The sequence below is a fragment of the Ambystoma mexicanum genome, chromosome 3p (genome assembly GCF_040938575.1).
Source record: "Ambystoma mexicanum isolate Mex_15411 chromosome 3p, UKY_AmexF1_1, whole genome shotgun sequence".
NCBI lineage: Eukaryota > Metazoa > Chordata > Amphibia > Caudata > Ambystomatidae > Ambystoma > Ambystoma mexicanum.
The window spans coordinates 1,253,022,203-1,253,040,965 of NC_090925.1; the positions used below are offsets into that span (position 1 = coordinate 1,253,022,203).

Sequence of the window (18,763 nt, forward strand, 5' to 3'; positions counted from 1 at the left end):
TGGACAAGTTTCGATGAATATGCACTGTTAAATGTAAAAAACAGTATTTCAAGGCATTTTTTTGTAATGTTAAAACATTACATGGAGCTGTCCAGTGCTGAAATCTTCAAAAGATTTTAGCACTGGCCAGCTTCATGTAACGTTGCAACTCCCAAAACACCCCCCCCAACCCGAACCCAGCTCAAACCCTAAACCTAATTCTAACCCTTGCCCTACACCTTAACCTAACCCTAATTCTAACCCTTGCCGTACCCCTTACACTAATCCTAATTTTAAAATTAAAAAATCCATTGAATTTCCATCTAATTATATTCAATGAAAAGGTATTTTGATGGAAATGCTTTTCGTTGGATATAATTCGGTGGTAATGCATTAGATGAAACTGATTTCAATGGAATGACCAGATACCCACTGACTTCATTACTTCAAGTACCCAGATGGGGGTCCCTCCCAACGTGTTGACATTGAGCACATGTCCTTGGCCCCCAAATTAAGTCATCTCTTGGACAGTCAAAAGAACAGTTAGTGTGGATCTGGGACTGTACACAGATGCACCTGGAGTATAGGCTTTGCTACCATTCTAGGAAAAGGTTGCTGTGCCAAGAGTTGGACGAGGGTTGGAAGGGAAGTGACCTGGTCTTTCAGGACAAGTTTTTTTTAAATAATGTTTCCATTGCGTTTTGGCTTATAAAAATAAGCCTTTCACAAACATACAGAAAATAAAATGACAATTTACACTCCATTATCTCATTTAAAACAATAAAATGCAAATTGTGACACACACACAGCACAAAACAACCCTTAAATGCCTAAATCGAACCACAAAATACCTCCCTGTTCAAAACATGTCCAGAGGTTTCCCAGGGGCCGTTCATTTTGATGGGTACAACACACAGGAAGGCATATAAAGCCACAACACATTTCACCCCAGTTTCCCACATTAGTCTAGCCTAGTACAGCTCAGAAGGTTCTGCTGCACCCAGGTATCGAACTCTAGCCTCCACAAAACCTGTGCAACCCAGGATTAAATGTTTTAGGGTTGGCTCTATGAGGTAAGGGCAAAACCTGCAGTGGGTGTCATTTGATAACTTGTCCCATTTGCTCTTCCGCTCATGAGTAGGTAGGTGATTGAAGCGGAAATGCATGTATACCCCCCGAATTTCAGGACACGGAAATAAAGAGATGTAGTGAGGAATTTCATCTTTTCCTACAAAAGGAAGCATATTCTTTATAGAGGGAAAGCGCAGCCAGTAAGTCGGGAGTTTCAGCCCCATCAGTCACAAAGAGCTTCTTTTTCTCCAAATCTGGAGGTAGCTTCAGCTCTTCCGCTGAGGAGCCCATAAGATGCAAAATCTCATTTATTTGTCCATTGTAGTCGTTTATTGAGGCCACTGCCTGTTCTAAGGCCGAATGACCCAGGTTTAGATATAGTGAGTTCCTCTCGGGGGGGTTGAGGAACTTTCCGTACTCCACCAGTTTCTTCCACACCGCCCTTGCTGCCAGGGATACTAAGCCCAACTGGTGCCTTATAACTGCATTCGGCACGGGGTTAGCCAACCGCAGGGTCTTTTTCCACAGTTGACCCTGTAGGATATTCAGGTATAACCCCATGGCAAATGGCACAATGTCCAGCCCATACAGGATTGTTGGCTCTACCGTCTGTAGGTAGAACTTGATTAGAGGGAGAAAAGAATAATGATACAACTGCAAGTACACTCTCTTCATCTGGGTAAGGCGGGGAGTAAGTCCTCCCCTCAGAAAAACTTCTGAGGCCCCCCTACAATAGGTGTTGACAAGTTCCACCCCAGATATCTCATAGCCTGTACCTTTTCCAGGTGTTGGGAATCCACCCTCCAGACCATGGTCTTAGGTCACCTAGTAGCCAAGAAGATGATGGCATTGGATTTTTGGCCATTCACCTTCAGATTGTTTATACAGCATATTGATGGAAGAAGGTTAACTTTCTATGTAAGCCTATCAGAGTCTTATCAAATAGGATGATATCATCTGCGAATGCAAGCCATTTGATAATCAGTGAACCCATTTTCACTGGAAACTTAACTCCTGCATTCCAGACATCATTCAGATCTGAAATGTACAGGTTGAACAAGGTCGGGCCCCAACGCACCCCTGCCTGAGACCCACAGAAGTTGGAACCGAACCCAAGACCGCTCCCTCTCTATTCAACCGAACCTGCAGCACAGACTTGCTATGGAGCATAGCCAACAGCTGCACCATTCTCCTGGGAATATTCTAAGCTGTGAGCTTCATACAGAGGGTTTACGGTTTACAGCGTGAAATGCATTGGACATATCTATTGATGCCATGTAAACCGGCCCACCATTCCTTTTCTCCCAGCTGCCAACATATGTGCAAACACTGTGGCATTTAGGGAAGTCCCCATCCCTCTATGAAACCCCACCTGGTAGCATGAGGGGAGATTAAGTGGAACTAACTGATTGGAAAGATCTCCAAGTAATAGAGAAGCAAAGATTTTGCTGGAAGCATCCAACAGTGCAATCGGGTTGACATTTTTCAGATCTGACTTGTCCCCGTGTTTACAGATTGGAATAATAATTGACTGTTTCCACGTGTGAGGCACCTGCTGGGTTTTGTAGATGCATTTAAATAGGGCCATTAAAGGACCTGACCAGACCCCCGGGCCTTTCTTTATGAGCATCAGAGGAATGCCATCAGGGCCTGGGGCTCTGGGCGCCTTTGCTCGCCCTATAGCCCAAAGAACATCCTCTTCCGTCCTTGGGCACAGGCCCAGGTCACTCCCATGAACAAAGTGAGAGGACCCCTCATCCCCTCAGGCATTCCATTGGTGCTCTTGTACCTTCAGCGGTCCCCTTTACCAGAGACCAGAAGCTGGAGTAGTTCCCTTTCACCAAAGGATGAGTCATTTCCTGGTTTTGTCTGAGGTAAGCTTCCAATTCCAGTGTTTTAATTAGCCTCTTATAGCAAGAATGGATAAAAGCTTAGCTTGGGTATAATCTTGCGCTGACAGATCGAATCCTCTCATTGTTCTAAGTTCCTCCCTTTTTTTCCTTCTGGCAAGCACAATATAAAATTGTGCTGATGCCGATGGGTCAACCGGTCCGAGTATTTACCCTTTTTTGTTAGCAGCCCCAGGCACTTGTTCATAGTTGTGTTGTAGGCCTCCACTAAAAATCCTTCAAGTAGTGCTCCTTGCCTCCTCACAACTTGCGTCAAAATAGACAAGAATTGCCTACAAACACCATCATTTCATCTAACCGTTTGGCCACCTCTTGCCGGCACCACAAAAGCAACAGATGGAATTGCTGTGCACATAGGAAGTGACCAGCGCAAAGGTAATGCCACGGGATAGTGATTGCTTCCAAGGAGGGAACAACTTGGCAACAAGTTCCTGGAGCTATTTCCCTTTTTATACATTATAGGGGGAGCCGCTAGCTAACAAAAAATATTATTTGATCCAAATGCTGGTCCGTTGTATAGTTTCTAAATAAACAGTAGACACAGTGCCCATATATTAGTTTTGTTTAAGGAAATTTTTTTGCAATGTTTAAATAAGAGCATTAACTTCTTAACAGGATTCTTTTGAAGATCTTAGCAATGAAGTTGCTAATGATTTATGCCCGCATACTTTTAAAGCATAACATTCACCCAATGCATGCAATATTGGCGCTGGATAATGGTTTGTCTCATTATCAGGGGTAAAGTTGCCCAAGAGGGGTACCAGATGTGGAAGAGATAACACTATTTCCACCTGTCCTTTGGAATTTTGGACTCCTCAGCTGAATGCCTTAGCATTGACTGCCCTTTAAAAAGCCATACGTATTTCAATACAAGGCTGGTATCCACAATTACAGACAGTGATTTGGTATGGAGTACCATGGAAAACCTGCCTGGTTAGAAGAGAAGATGTTGGTTAAATTCATGCATGGTCATGGAATAACAGTAAATGTAGGTTTGGGGCCATGTCAGTCTTGCTCTGATTTTCACATGTATTCCTATAGGTGATGAACCTGATTCCAGTGTTACTGAAAATCCCTTGGCTTCTACGGAAAGTGATCGAACCTCAACTAGATCTGATGCACTTTATTGGAGAAATCATCAAGGAGCACCAGAAGACCTGGGACCCTGAGATAACACGGGACTTCATAGATGCCTTCCTGTTTGAGATAGAGAAGGTAATGGTGCAAAAAAGCATTTGGGGGATTTGGAGTCCTGGTGTCATGTACCCATAAAGCCTCATATCTCTAGTGGACATTGAACATACACCCATCTATACCTCACAGTTGCTCATGCTCCCTTGGTCACTCATGTTAGTTTCAAATTAACCGAATGTCTATTGGTGACCAGAGTGGAATCACCATCCTGATCTGATTTAAATATATTCAGAATAATAAAGTGAGTCCACAGATATCCCTCAGTAAATCACTGGATGATATGATATAAGTCATTTATAATGTGCCTGTACACAAGTGTTTCTAGGCATGACAAGACAAGGAAAGGAAGACAGAGAGAGGACAAGACAAGCGATCTTACTAGGCCATGTGTCATACAGATTATGCAAGTGCAAGGGGAAAGGTAGGGGGGAAGTGCAAGGGAGAGGGGAGGGGAAAACATGGCCTCAATGCTCTGAGTAAGCGCAACCAGGGCAGCACGGCTCTGGTAAGTGCAAGGAGAACAAGGGACTGTAGGGTTACAGTTACAGCCCCTAAGTGCATGGTATGCCTGGAGGTAGTGCAAGGGTGACTGCTCAAGAAAGAGCCTGGTACCCAGTGAGACTCTGAGGGTAACCAAGCAACCAGTCGGTATAGCAGACAGGTAGGTCAGCAGGGGAGGGAGAGAGAGAAAGCAGTGGAGAAGAGGAACATTTTGAGCTGCTTCCGGAACTTTAGGCGGTCCGGCTCAAGTTTGAGGGGGGCAGCGAAGCTATTCCAGAGGGAGGCACCTGCAGAGGAGAGAGATCTACCCCCCCCCACTCTCTGCATGGAGAAGTGTCTAACCCTTAGAGAGTTGGAGGTAGCTGAGCGAAGGGCTCGAGAAGGAAGGTATTTTGGAAGAGAGCGTTGGATGTAGTGTGGGCCACAGCCCCATAAAACCTTGTGAACAATGCAAAGAGTCTTTAACTTGATCCTTGCAGCCACCGGGTGCCAGAAGAGAGATTTCAGGGCTGGAGATATCCAGTCCCTGGGCTTGAGGCCAAGGATAAGTCACGCAGTCCTGTTGTTCTGGGTTAGTTGCAGAGGGCGGAGAGTAGAGGAATGCAGATTAAGAAAGAGGCTGTTGCAGTAGTCCAGCCTAGAGAGAACCAGGGCACTGGAGATAGTGAGCTTCTGGGTGAAAGTGAGAAAGGGAAGAGTACCTTTGAGGAGGTGCAGCAGCTGGTAGTGGGACTTCTTGGCAACATCCGAGAAGTGAGGAGAGAAAGAGAGAGTGGAGTTGAACATGACACCAAGGTTTTTTGCCTCACAGGAAGGCAAAGGGAGACGGCCAAGGTGGGCGGCCAGAGTGAAAGAGGGAATGCAGGAGCAGGGGTCCCAATGAGAAGGATCTCTGTCTTAGCGGCATTAAGGCAGATATCATTGGAGGCGCAGCAATCCTGAATCGCAGATAAATACATGATCAACTAATCATGATATTGCATTAGAAATGTCACTGTGCTACATGGAAAGGGGTCAGATACAGTAAGTACCTATTCAGCATTTGAATCACTAAATGGCAGGCCGTTTGCATTGGGCTAGTCATTGAAGTGTTCCCAGCTCACAATAATGGTGTGGTTCAGCTCCTCTGATTGATTCTCAGAATTTGCTTTGGAGAGTTGTCTATAAAAGCTTGTTTAAAGAGAGTTGTGGTCAGCAGTTCCCTACATTTCATCAGGTGTGCAGTAGTTTGGATGAGGATGGTAGAAATCAGTCCCAGAGGCATGGTGCAATAGGTCATTCGGCCATTTGTAAGTATTCCCTATTACGGTTACTCACATAGAAACTGTCCCTCAAATCATCTTGTGTGCTGGTAGTATTGGAAAAATATTTGAAATTTGCTCCCAATGATGTGGCGGAAGTATCCCTTAATCTAGAGCATATTGAACAGAGCATTTATGCACAACCAGAATTGAATCTACTTTCATCGAACCACTTGCAATTGTCCCAAGTTACTTATAACTACATTTTTCTGATGATTGTTCTGCATCAAACGTAAAAACTCTAAAACATTCTCCCATTTGAAACACAAAAACTCTCCAATTCCACAAGTCTCTCTAATTTCTCTAGCTAAACAGCTTCCTGAGCTGGTTGCGACATGGTATTTTCATTAAAAGTTAGATGCCCAAAGCAACATAACTTTAAAAGTCTTTCATTGTCTATTACACTTGTACGACTACCTCTCAAGACCAACAAATATACCAAAGTCTAGAATCTAAAAAGAAAATTATAAACTCACAAGGCCCTGACAATCTCAGATGGGTGTTAATAAATGATTAGTGGCCTTTCTAAATAAATATGTGAAGTCATCAAGAGAGATATGATCTCGAGCTGAGGATGTGATGCAGTTCGAGGATCTGGAGGCATGCTGTCTGTCTAGCATTTTTAGCAGGAATGGTACTGTAGTGATGGGGCAGTAGTTGGTAGGGCCAGCAGGGTCAAGAGAGGGCTGTTTTTCCAAAGGGGGAGACCAAGGATTCTTTGAGTGGTGCTGGGACAGTGCAGAATTTGAAGGAAGAGCTTATGATGGTGGTGAAGAGTGGTAAGAGGGTGTCAGCGCAGTCCTTGATAAGTGGGGCTGGGCAGGTGTCACCTTTACATTTGGAGGGTTTCAGACCTTTGATTACTTTGGCCACGTCAATTTCTGTGATATGGTGGAAGTTAAATGGCAAGGACTAAGGGTGGCAGGGAAGGTAGTTGAGCGAGATGGGCTTTGGCAAGGATGGTCTGTTGCTTGGCAATGATTTTATCTTGAAGTAGGGCCATTTTTTCTGATAGTGTGTTTTGGATTTTACTGCACCAAGCGTCGTTGATGGTGATGGTATATGGTGGTGTAGTGGGGTTCCCGAGTTCTCGCAGGATAGTAAAGAGCTTGCGTGAGTTTGATTTTGCATTAGAGATTCTTGTGTGGAAGTTGGAGGCTTTGACAGTGTGAATTGCAAGTTCATATTCCCGGAAATGGTCGAAATTACTGAATATAAATGACTGACCCCACCAAAAGACCTAAAACACATACCACGAAAAGTTCGAACTACCAAAAGTTCGAACTTTTCATGGTATGTGGTTAGGCTTTGACTTGCTGCTGGAAATGCTGGAAATGCTGCAGTTTCATATTGTTGGCTGCTGGTAGTAACAATCACATTTTTTAGAAACTGGGCTTTTATATTCAAACTGTGCATTTTGTAATGTGCGGTTTTAGCTGTCACAGGTTTCCCCCCTTCTCACCTGTTTGTGTTCTTTCTTCGATGGAGTCTTCCTGCGTATATAAGCCCGCGCGAATGTCCTCGACTTCCAGCGTGCGTTCCGCGATCCGGGTCCTGGATCGTTCAGAATGTCCAGGAATTCCTGGAAACAGCGAAGCTTACACTCGGCAGAGTGTACGCGGAGATCCGGGATGAAAAGGAGGACAAGGGAAAGGAGGTAGGTGGATCAATTGATCCAGGAACCAGGAACAAGAAGTTAACGAGAGCGAACTTCGGCAGCACACGTCAACCACAGTAAACAGTAGCGTTGAGACGCGCATAGCCACGGGGGCGTGGCCGCTTTATAGAACGTGATGCGTGTGACACAGAAACTGGTGCGCAGCATTCCGCGGTCGGTGGCCGTGTTGGATGTACTGCTGAGTGTAAGCCTCTATGGGTCAGGGACCAGGAAGTCCAGAAGGGACGAGTCCGATGGTTCATGACATTAGCTGCTTTTCAAAATACCTTTCCTTTTTGTGCACTTTGACATAGCCCCTCGACGTGCTGCCATACTACGGTATAGCTGTTTAGCTTAACTCATAGTTTTTTCCCCAAGAACTACAAGATCCAGGTTTCTTGTAGTCCTTGGATCGTTAAATCTACCCGACCGGCACATCAGCGCCGGCGCGTCGGGGATGGTCTATAACAGTCCATATAAGGTCCGGGAAGGTGCGTGCCGCTAACGCCTTTCAACCCTTTAAAAAATGAGACTACAGGAGGTCCTGTAGGCAATTCACCTTGCCCGGGAAGAATCCAAGGTAAGAAGTAGCAGTCTAAGAGCAAATGCTGTCGCTTTTGCCATGACTCAGAAACAAAAAATTTAAAATGGTCTCCCTACTTCCTCCCCACCGCTTACTCCTGCCCGTTCTGTGATGGTTTCGTCACATGAATCGGGCTCAAAACCTCATTGGATGACTCAGCCAAGGGTCAAGGCAGCAGAAATCGGTTCCAAAGGAACAAGAGAGGATGACAGTAATTAATAAACACATGTGTCCACCCATATCACACTCCTCCCTTCCCATACGGCTCCTACTATGTCGCTAAACTCTGGCATCTTCCATCCCTGTGAGGTAGCTTTTAAGACCCATGGGAGTAGAAAGCCACTGGAACAAAGTATTGAGGAAACAAAGGTTTTGCAGGCCAATACCAGGAGGCTTAAATGCTGCCCATTAAACACTTGTTCTCTTGTAAAACATGCAGTTGAAATCTCAGACCTAATCCTGGAGAAGAATTTGGATATATTATTCATCACAGAACCCTGGATGACTAAATCCATGCACCATGCCATTTTATTGGCTAATGCTGATGGGTACCTAGCCCTTCATGTTGATCGGAAAGAGAGCAGAGGGGGGGGGGGGGCTATTATTTTTAAATAAACCCTGAAACTCTACTTTTCCAATAACCCAGACATAGAAAGCTGTGAAGCAATACTAGTGAAAATTAATGTAAACCCAACATCCTCTATCAGCCTGTTACTATTGTATCGCCCACCTAGACCTACGCCCTTGTTTGAGGAACAGCTAATGGCCCATATAGGTAGTACTTCTAAAGATTCGGCTGTGCTTGTTGTCCTTGGAGATTTTAATCTCTGGGAAAACAACCCTGTAGATGATGAGACCAAAGATTTGAAATTTTCTCTGGAATCCATTGGCTTCAAACAATAAGTCCAAGCACCGACACATAGCGGGGGATAGTGGTGAAAAACCAGAGAAATAACTATCTCCTCAAGCTAGGAATGTGCCTGGTCCGATCATTGTATGATAAACTTTGTCTGTTCCATACAACCACCACAGGTATCACTACCAATTAGGAACAAGCCACCCATGTCCTGGCGGAACCTTAAAAACGTGACCAGTGAAGCCTTTGAAGAAAAAGTAACACCGCTTTTACCATCAATACAAGATCATATCTCTCTTGATGACTTCACACATTTATTTAGAAAGGCCACTAATCAAGCCTTCAATACTCTGACTCCTCCTTAAACCTGCCAAGGCCAACAAATCTACAGTCCTAAATAAATGGTTTTCTGAAAAAGATATTTAAAGCCAGGAGAACCAAGCGTAAAGCAGAACGTATTTGGAGAAAGACTCCCTCTGCTGAGTCAACTCTGAATTACAAACTAGCTGTAAAAACCTGTACATCTGAAATCATTAAAGCTAAGGCCGAAAAACTTAATGATAAAATCCAGCAAGCAAAATCCCAGCCAAAAGAGATATTCACCATCTTACAGGAACTAAAAAATGCCCCAGCTAGTTATCAGGAGCAAGAAAGCAATGCATGATGCCACGCCATACACAATGGCTTTATTCAAAAACGGTCCAACCTGTTGTGTCAAATTCGCCCATATATGATCGAACAAAATCTTGCTCTGATCGATGGACCCATAATAAGCTCCAAATTAGACTACTGTAATAGCCCCATAGTGGGTACATCGAAGACTAAGATTCTAAAAATAAGATAAGGAAAGCGCCCATTAGAAGAAATCTTCTGTCTAATAATAAACATGACTTAGATCAACCCCGACAAACTCTCAAAAGAGTTGGTGGTACTAATTTCAATTTGTGGGCACCCCTGGTTTGGAACTCCCTTCCGCTTCCTATGAAAAACTGTGTGTCCTTGAACATTTTCAAGAAACAACTTAAGACCTGGTTGTTTGATGAAGGAACAGTTTAACTAGTTTTGCTCACCCAGTCTGACCTCTTGGACATCAACATCCAGCTGTATTAATGTTTGACTGTTATGTTGTCTTTGTCTTGTGAGCGCTTTGAGGCCTGCAGGCAAATAGCGCTATATAAAAACCAATGTAGATAGATAGATGTGTTTAGGTCTTTTGATGGGGAAGGTTTGAAAAAAAACAAAAGGCTGCGGGCGTGTCCCCCGCAACACCCCGCTCACTACACTATACAGTATAGTGAGCAGGGATTGCCGTGCACACCCCTGCAGCACACCCGACCGAAAAAACAAAAAAAAAACGGGGGCTGCAGGGGTGTCTCCCGCAACACCCCGCTCACTATACTAAACAGTATTGTGAGCGTGGGTAGCGGGGGAAAACCCCGCAGCTGCCCAAAAAAAAAATAAATGAAAAGGACCCTGCAGCGCCAGTTCCCGGTCACGGAAGTGAAAGGGAACCGGCGCTGCAGGGACACAGCGCGTCGGAAGCAAAGGTAAGTAGGGTGGTGGTGGTATGTTGAGGGTGTGGGTGGGGGTGTGTTGTGGGTGTCGGTGTGGTTGGGGTGTGTGTTTGTATGGTTTTGGGGTTGTTTTGTAATGGATGTCCGCATGAGAAATGTACGAACATTTTGTGTTGCATACATTTCCCATGCAAACATTTCCGTTGCAGGTTATTCAGCCGTGGGAAAATCACACAGATCCATATTCCCTGGAAATAGTGGTGAAATGAGATTTAATGGAGGTATTTGGGTTGCGACGCCATAGCGCTTTGCTTGATCGCTTCTTAGCACAAGTAGCTGTGAGGTCCAGGGTGAACCACGAGTTCTTGTGGGTGGGAGGGTGGCCTTCAATGCTCAAGAGTGAATGTTAAGGACAGTACGCCGGCCTCTGAGATTCTGACATGATGTGTGCCGTAAGGGTAATGCATTTCACTGTTCCTGTTTAATATATATGTAAAGCTCCTGCACAATTTTTTTGTTAATCGTTAATCTCGGTGAGATGTTTCAAAACTATGCAGACGACACCCAGATCATATACAAACTGAAGGCTCATTGTGAGGACAACATCATGTCTTTAAGAAAAATGTCAAAATGGATGCCATCAAGTTGTTTGGTCCTTAAAAGGGCTCAAACCAAAATAGTTCACGTCCCACCAACGCATACACTCTGGGCTGGAAAGATCTACTGGCCTGTGTGGATCTTTCTCAACCAAATCGTTTTATTCAAATTCAAATACTGGACTGGGTTAAATCACTTGGGTTAATATTAGACTCTCTACTATCCTCTGCACCACACACCAGTAGTCTGACCAGCTCCACTAATTATCACCTCATGATTCTTAGACAGCGGTGACCTCTCCTATCCAATTCTGCCTGCGCGATTATAGTCAGACTGGACTACTGTCTTTATGCTGGCTCTACCAAATAAATCATCCATCATCTGCAAATTCTTCAAAACATGGCCACTCTCATGGTCACTATTAGTAATAGGCAGGGGTGTTGCTAGGTTCTCGAAAAGATCCAGGGCTACAACCAAAAGACCTGGGGCTATAGCCCCCACAGCCCCTCGCCCCAGCAATGCCTCTGGTAATGGGCGAGAACACATGACTCTAGTACCAAAAGATCCATTGGCTCCCCATTCATCCAAGGATTAAATTCAAGCTTCTCACCAAAATTCACCAATCCCTATACAGCCCTGCATTATTATACATGACATTGAGGTTTACCTGGTACCATCCTAGTCAAAACCTCACATCTGCGTTACGCTACCTCCTGCCCATCTCAAGGTTTTGCAGATAAAGAACATTTGGCAATTCTTGTACTTGATATTAGGAAAAAAATCATGCGCCACTGTACAACAATAGCACCATAAAGGAAGTGGCCTATGAGTGTTTGAGCTGTGGGGGGGTTACCCAACTGACAACTTCAGACTTGTGTTGTACATCAGTAATATGCCTGAATAGTAATAACTGACTTTGGCCCTCATTACGACCCTGGCGGAAATCGAAAAACGATGGCGGAAATGCAATACCGCCATCGAATAGCGCTCGGTGCGACTATGACCCGTCACCGCAAAGTACGAAGCCATTAGCGACACCGTAGTGAACGCCAACGCTAACTGCACCAAGCACGCGCGCGCGCGCCATGCCAAACCGCAAACACCACCATGGTGCAACGGTACGCCAATTCCGACCCTAGCGGACATGTACCTAACGCCATCAGGCATGGCGGAATGTACCATTCCGCCATGGCGAGAAGTACGGCATCGCGAATCAACCGTAAACGGCCCCACTGAGTGCCTGTACACCGCTCCCTGCCCACAAAGTACAACTCCCCGTAGGTGCAATGAAGCCACAATGCAACCATTGAAATGTACAAGTCACCCATGCATGCCAACGAACAAAAGAAACACAACAGGGGCCAATGGGAGCTGCAGGGCACAGATGGCACGAATACAGAAGCCATCCCAATGGACATGACCACAGTCCCCCACCAAGAAACGCACGCAAACACAGGCACCTGTGACCAGCAATATACCGAAAACCACATCATTCAACCAGTCCACCTGGCTGACCGGCATCTGTTACACAAAACCCAATCCCCCGCCCCTGAGCATGACAACATTCAAACTGGCATATTGGCAGCCCCCATCCCTGACCTCACTGGGCTTCGTAGGCAAACGCGCACAGCACAGTACCACGCAACGAAACCCCGAAGCTGGAACCCAATGCAGATCTCCTCACAATACATCGCCCCCCAAATAGGCATATGCCACATCACTTGCAAAGAAAAACGCTACACGGGCCAAATCAGAATAGATATTTATGCACATCAAAATCACCAAGCACATACAGCCATCAGGCCATGAAATCCAAAACACCAATCACCATTGTGGGCTGCTTCCGCAAGAAATGACCAGCCACTACCTGTGTGTCGCCCTGTTCCCCCATGGTACACAGAGCCACATCCACGTCCGAAAAGGCAACATGGAAGCGCACAGAACCGCAGGGCCGTCCCAATGGGGAGGCACTAGTCCAGCTGAAAGGCCGAAATGTTGCTCCGAGCCACCAGTACTGCGTAAGGGCATGTGGGCCATTGGCGATCGTCCCATAAGATCGTAATGCTGCTCCACTGATTAACACGAAGCAGCAGGTGTCGGGAGTAAAATCCATCTGCAGGAGTGGCATACAGATGGCAGTGGCAAAAGGGGAGGAGATACCTGTCAACCAAAAGAAAAGAAAAAGAATAGAATGGCCATCAGAACTACATTCGAACAACTCACTTCAATGATCACACTAGATCCACAGCCATATGCATGCTAGCCCACTCCAAAGGATCATCACCACCCCAAAACCACTTGCGACTCATAACTATCCATATCGAGGTGCAAACACCATCGCAAACGAGTGTCTGAGGGCGCCTCGAGACAGGGAGGGCTCAACAAGGCCAGATGGACGATGGTCCCACTATGGCAGCCCTGCATCACATAGCGTAGGGGAGGCGGATAGATCCCAAGAAGCCCTGTACATGGCAAACTCTGTATCAAATCACCTGCCCATGCATCCATCCATCATTCCCTCATCCCGGGATCAAAATGCCTGAATAATTACTCACATGACATTAGAAACATCCATTGAGTCTGTGCGTTATGCAGCCTGCTAAATCCACAGTGCCCCAGCCCGTAATTCCAGTGTTGTGAAGTAACATGTATTTGGGAACGGACGGCCTCATCGCCCACGTAGCAATTGCGCATCCCAAACTATTCATATCAATCATTGCTCCCTCGCCATGGGCCCTGTCTCAAGGACATAGAACAATAGAACGTTACATTTGCAGTCAGACCTGTGGGCATCTCCTCGCCGCTAGCTGGAAACCGAAAGCGCCGCCCTTCGAATTCCTCATTTGCAACATCACGTCGAAAAGGCATCTGTGGCCGTTTGAAATCACTAATCATCCCATCGAGTGCGGCTGTGTGTGAAAATGGCAACTGCCTTCACCCACGAATGGGACGCCCCGCCCGTCGTTGCAACTCGGTACAGTGATGCATGAGGGCCCACCGTTACTCGAGTACTACGTCCCACTGACCCCTCACAAATCTGTTCGCGACTGCACAGATAGTATGTGAAACAATGGGACCACAGCAGAATGAACATTTCAACCAATCTTACACGGCCATCGGGTACTAATACATGATTGCAATAGCAAGATACAATTCCCCGAATTGCAGCGTTGTGCGCGGGACGTGCTCGGCCAAAGGGGAGAGCAGTTTGCACAGGTGGAATCAATCACCACAGGTGGAGGCCATACAGCCTGAAAACACATAAATTGCACAGCCAGTCTCCTCCCACAACCACACCGAAATGCTACCGGCAGGACTCGCGATGTTGGCCCTGGGGGACCTGATAGCACTGCAAGTGCTCCGACTCCAAGAAGTAGACGAACACCAACTAGAACCAGCCGCACGGAGGAGACGCAGGAGGAGGAGGAGGCCAAGGCAGGGCCAGCAAGGCCCACCAGCACAGCCACTACCACCACGCAGGCAGCCCGCAATTCAACGCCTCCGAGCACATCCGTTCAACCTCACTGATGAGCAGATCCACACCCTCTACCGTCTGGACCGGGACACCATAGCCGCCATTGTGGACATGACACAGGCTGACCTTGTCAGCATGATAGATAGCCCAACCGCCATCCCACCCCTACTGAAGGTGGTGTCTGTACTCCACTTCCTGGCCACAGGCACCTACCAGCACACAGTCGGACAGTTGCATGGCATTTCTCAGCCACTGTTCTCACGGACACTATTGCAAGTGCTCGATGCCCTCCTGAAGCACGCAGACGACTACATCTCTCTACCACGCTCGGAGCAGGAAATTACCAACACAAAAGTGGGATTCCATGCACTTGCCGGCATACCGGGTTGCATTGGTGCCATCGACTGCACCCATGTTGAATTGGTCGTCCCACATGCCATGGAGGCCCAGTACCGCAACCGAAAACAATTTCATTCCCTGAATGTACAGATGGTGTGTGACTCCAACAGGATCATTACACATTGTTGTGCCCGATTCCCTGGATCAACCCATGATTCTATGGTCTTGAGGAACTCTACAATACCACGCTACATGGAACGACACGCAGGGAACAGATCCTGGCTACTCGGTGAGTCTCATTACATGCATGATGATGTGGGGTATGTGAATTGTCAATGACCTGCCAGGAAGGGGGGGGGGTGTGCGTACGTATCAATGGCATTCCACATCATACGTTTCTCGTCCACATACAGGTGATGCTGGATATCCACTGAAGAGATGGCTCCTCACACCAGTCCGGAACCCACGGGACCAGCATGAGGAGGACTACAACCATGCCCACTCACGTACCCGTGTAGTCATAGAACAGGCATTCGGCCTACTGAAGACCCGTTTCCGCTGCCTCAGCAGGTCTGGCGGGGCACTCCTGTACCGCCATGAGAAGGTTGCAAAGATGGTCATGGCATGTGTCATGCTCCACAACATGTGCGTACGTAGAAATGTGCCCATGCCCCCTGACGCAGAACTACAAGCACCTGATGATGGTCATGATGAGGGTGGGGATGTGGCAGCACCTCATGGAGTCTGCGAGGCACCGGAGGGCCGTGACATTCGTCAGCATCTCATTGATGTATGCTTCTAGCACTCACGCCTGGTGGCTGATGCATGGACACGGGACTCGTGGCACTGCGTGTGTCTGGGACATGCACAATATGGACTGTACGCCTATGATGGCCTAGTACACAAAGATCAATGTCCACACTTCTCATTGGTTGATCGTGCACTTTTTATGGCATATGTGATATCATGTTGAACACCCTATCGACCCGCCACCCAAGTGAGCCCAACACACCCCCTCCACCCTCCTACCTCCCACCCGAACACCAGTGTCCAAAGATGCTCATTGTCAGTGGGCTGTCGCTATTGCATGCCCCCTCTGCGGGTATCAGGGGCACCCCTGCCTGTGGAGCGCAGGTTCCTTCCAGATCTACGTTGGGGGCTGCCCTGGACGGAACTTGCAACGGATGATGTGTCTGCCTGCTCACGTCCATGCATGTCCCTAAGGGTTTGCGAGAGCTCAGTGAGCACACGGCGCACTGCGGCAAGTTCGGCACATACGTCTTTGGACGTCGCATGCAGTTCCCCCCTCAGGCTATCGGTGCTACTCTCCATTTGGACTCTCAGGCTCTCGGTGCTACTCTCAATTTGTGCCCTTAGCGTCTCTGTACCTCTCTCCATTTCTGCCCTAAGTGTCTCTGTTGATGTTTCTATGTCTGCCTTGGTGCCCCCACATTCATCGGCATGGCCCTTGAGGAGTGTGGCCATTTGCTGCTGTTGGACGATTAACGTGTCGAGGGACTGTTGCCTCTGCTGGGCCATGGCCATTTGCGGTGGTGTCACAGAGGGGCTGTTGTCCTCATGTTGCCTTGCCACAGGGCTTGTGGGGGATGGCCAGTCGTCGTCTTGTGGCTGCACCTGCGTGGTATCCTCATGTTGTACGGGAGGGGACAGACAGGGGGATTGGGACAGGTCATGGATGGATCTGACCTCGACATCCCCGTCTTCTGTGTCCGAGCATGCTGCCATCAATGGGGTGTCACCTATGGTGCTGCTGCCACCAGAGGCAGTGCCTTCTGTGGCATCCATTGGGGGGACCTGTGGTGGTGGTGTTGTGGCCATGCTGGCTGCTGGGGTGCCTGTTGATGTTCCCTCCTCTGTGCTGCCACCTGATTTGTGCTGCTGCCGTGTCTTGATGCGTGCAGCTGAGGTGGAGGGTCTCTGGCCGTTGGTCTTGGCCCTCTTTGCAGGTGTGCTGGTAGGGGTGTCCTGTAGCTCGTCGTTTGGATCGGACCCTGTGGTGGAGTAAAGGAGGGCGAGGGTTATTGATGGGTCAGTGGGAATTGGAATGGCATTGTATCACATGCATTGGGGTGGTACCTGAGGGTGATTTGGGTCGGGGTCTTGGAGGTGCTTTGATTTGTGTGTGGAGTGAGGGTGCAGTTGTTTGGCAGCCTGCAGTTAGGGTGTGCCTGCTGCACGTGTAGTGCGTGTATTAGGGGTTTTTAATTATTTATGTATTTATTGTGGGTTTTGACGTGCGCTTTCAGGCCGATGTGTGTGGACGTTCTCCTGGACATGTGTTTCTGTTGCACTATGTGGACGCATGGTACTTCACATGGTTGGACTTTGTGGATTTGGCATTGTTTTATCTGGCCCACCTACCTGAATCTTCGGATGTCTGCACTCCTTTCTCCATCCCTCCGACTCCCTCTATGCTCTCCATTCCGATGGTGGAGGCACAGATTTCTTCCCAGGGGGTCAACTTGATGGGTGATTCAGGACCTCCCCCGGTGGCTGTGGCAATGTTGCGGTTGGCAGAGAGTATGCTGCGGACGCGTATCCGCAGGTCGTCCCATCGCTTGCGGCATTGCTGTGGGGTGCGGGGTGCGGTCCCCACCGCACTTACCCGCTGTGCCACCAGAGCCCATATGGCCTTCTTGTTTGCAAGTGCCGTCCTGGTCATTTGCGTGGAGAAGACGACGGCTGCATTCTCCTGGAGGGTCTCTGTTAGCACGGTGAGTTCCTCACGGGAGAAGTGGACCTGCCGCTTGCGGTCGCACGCTTTCTTCGCTACTTTTCCCATTTTTCGTGGTTTCGCTAGGGTGGTTGACGGGTTGGGGTGTGTTTCAGGGTAGTGATTTTAGTGGTTGTGTGGTTTTGGTGTTTTTATAGGTGTACGCCGGGATGTTTCCCGTTCCGGGCCCATGTTTTAACTTCCGTTTCCGTATATTTCCGGCCACCGTACTTTCCGGTAGGCGCACACTGCGGTGACCGCTAAGTGGGGTGGCGGTATTGCACCTAGGGCGCCGTACGGCGGCGGTGTGGGCCGTTTTGGGGTCATTTCCGCCATCGCGGACTTTGCACTTCCGCCGTGGCGTGGTGCTCGTGCCCGATGGGTCGGAATGGGCCGCACTTTGCTCCTTCGTACAATGGCGGAAACGCTATTTACGCTGTGGCGCTCCGGTCAGTCGCTTTCCGCCAGGGTCGTAATGAGGGCCTTTGACTGAAATACCCGTGGGGCTCCTCAGACCATATTTTGCTTGGTTATCTGGAATCAGGCATCCAGGTGTGCAGCATCACCCATAATGCATTCCATAATAATGCTGATGGATCAATTACCATCTCCACAACTTTCATCAATTTCTCCATCAAGACACTCGAGGGAAGAAACTGATTGCATCTTCCTGCAGAAGCCCCGCCTCAGTTACGAAGAATTGCTGCATCTGCAGGTTGATTGTGTGGGTCTGGTGGTATTTTATTGGGTGTGGATAGGAAAGTGGACATAGTTGTAGTAGCCCACAAAAGCTTATAAGCAAAATTATTGCTGTCAAACTCAGACACAGATGAGAGGTGAGCAGTGGCTCCTAGACATGACATATCATCATATTGATTTATATAACGCCTTTCACCATGGATATGGTCCCAACGTGCTGCAGGTTGAACGCCCTTGGGGGACCGCAGTCCAGGTATGGGAATAGTCATCAGATGAGTTTAGAATTGTATGCAATTTAGGCAAAGAAAAGTTGGGAAGGGTGGCCAGGTCCCTACTAACATATCAGGCAGGCA

General features: G+C 47.8%; 1 protein-coding gene across 1 annotated transcript in view; it reads left to right on the plus strand.

Annotated features, from left to right (window-relative positions):
• The window catches only part of LOC138581417 (cytochrome P450 2D17-like), a 451,371-nt gene that overhangs the window by 251,479 nt on the left and 181,129 nt on the right, over positions 1-18,763 (plus strand). The window contains exon 5 of the mRNA XM_069652732.1: positions 4,002-4,175. Within this exon, the coding sequence (XP_069508833.1) occupies positions 4,002-4,175 (174 nt within the window). The remainder of the gene's footprint in view (positions 1-4,001; positions 4,176-18,763) is intronic.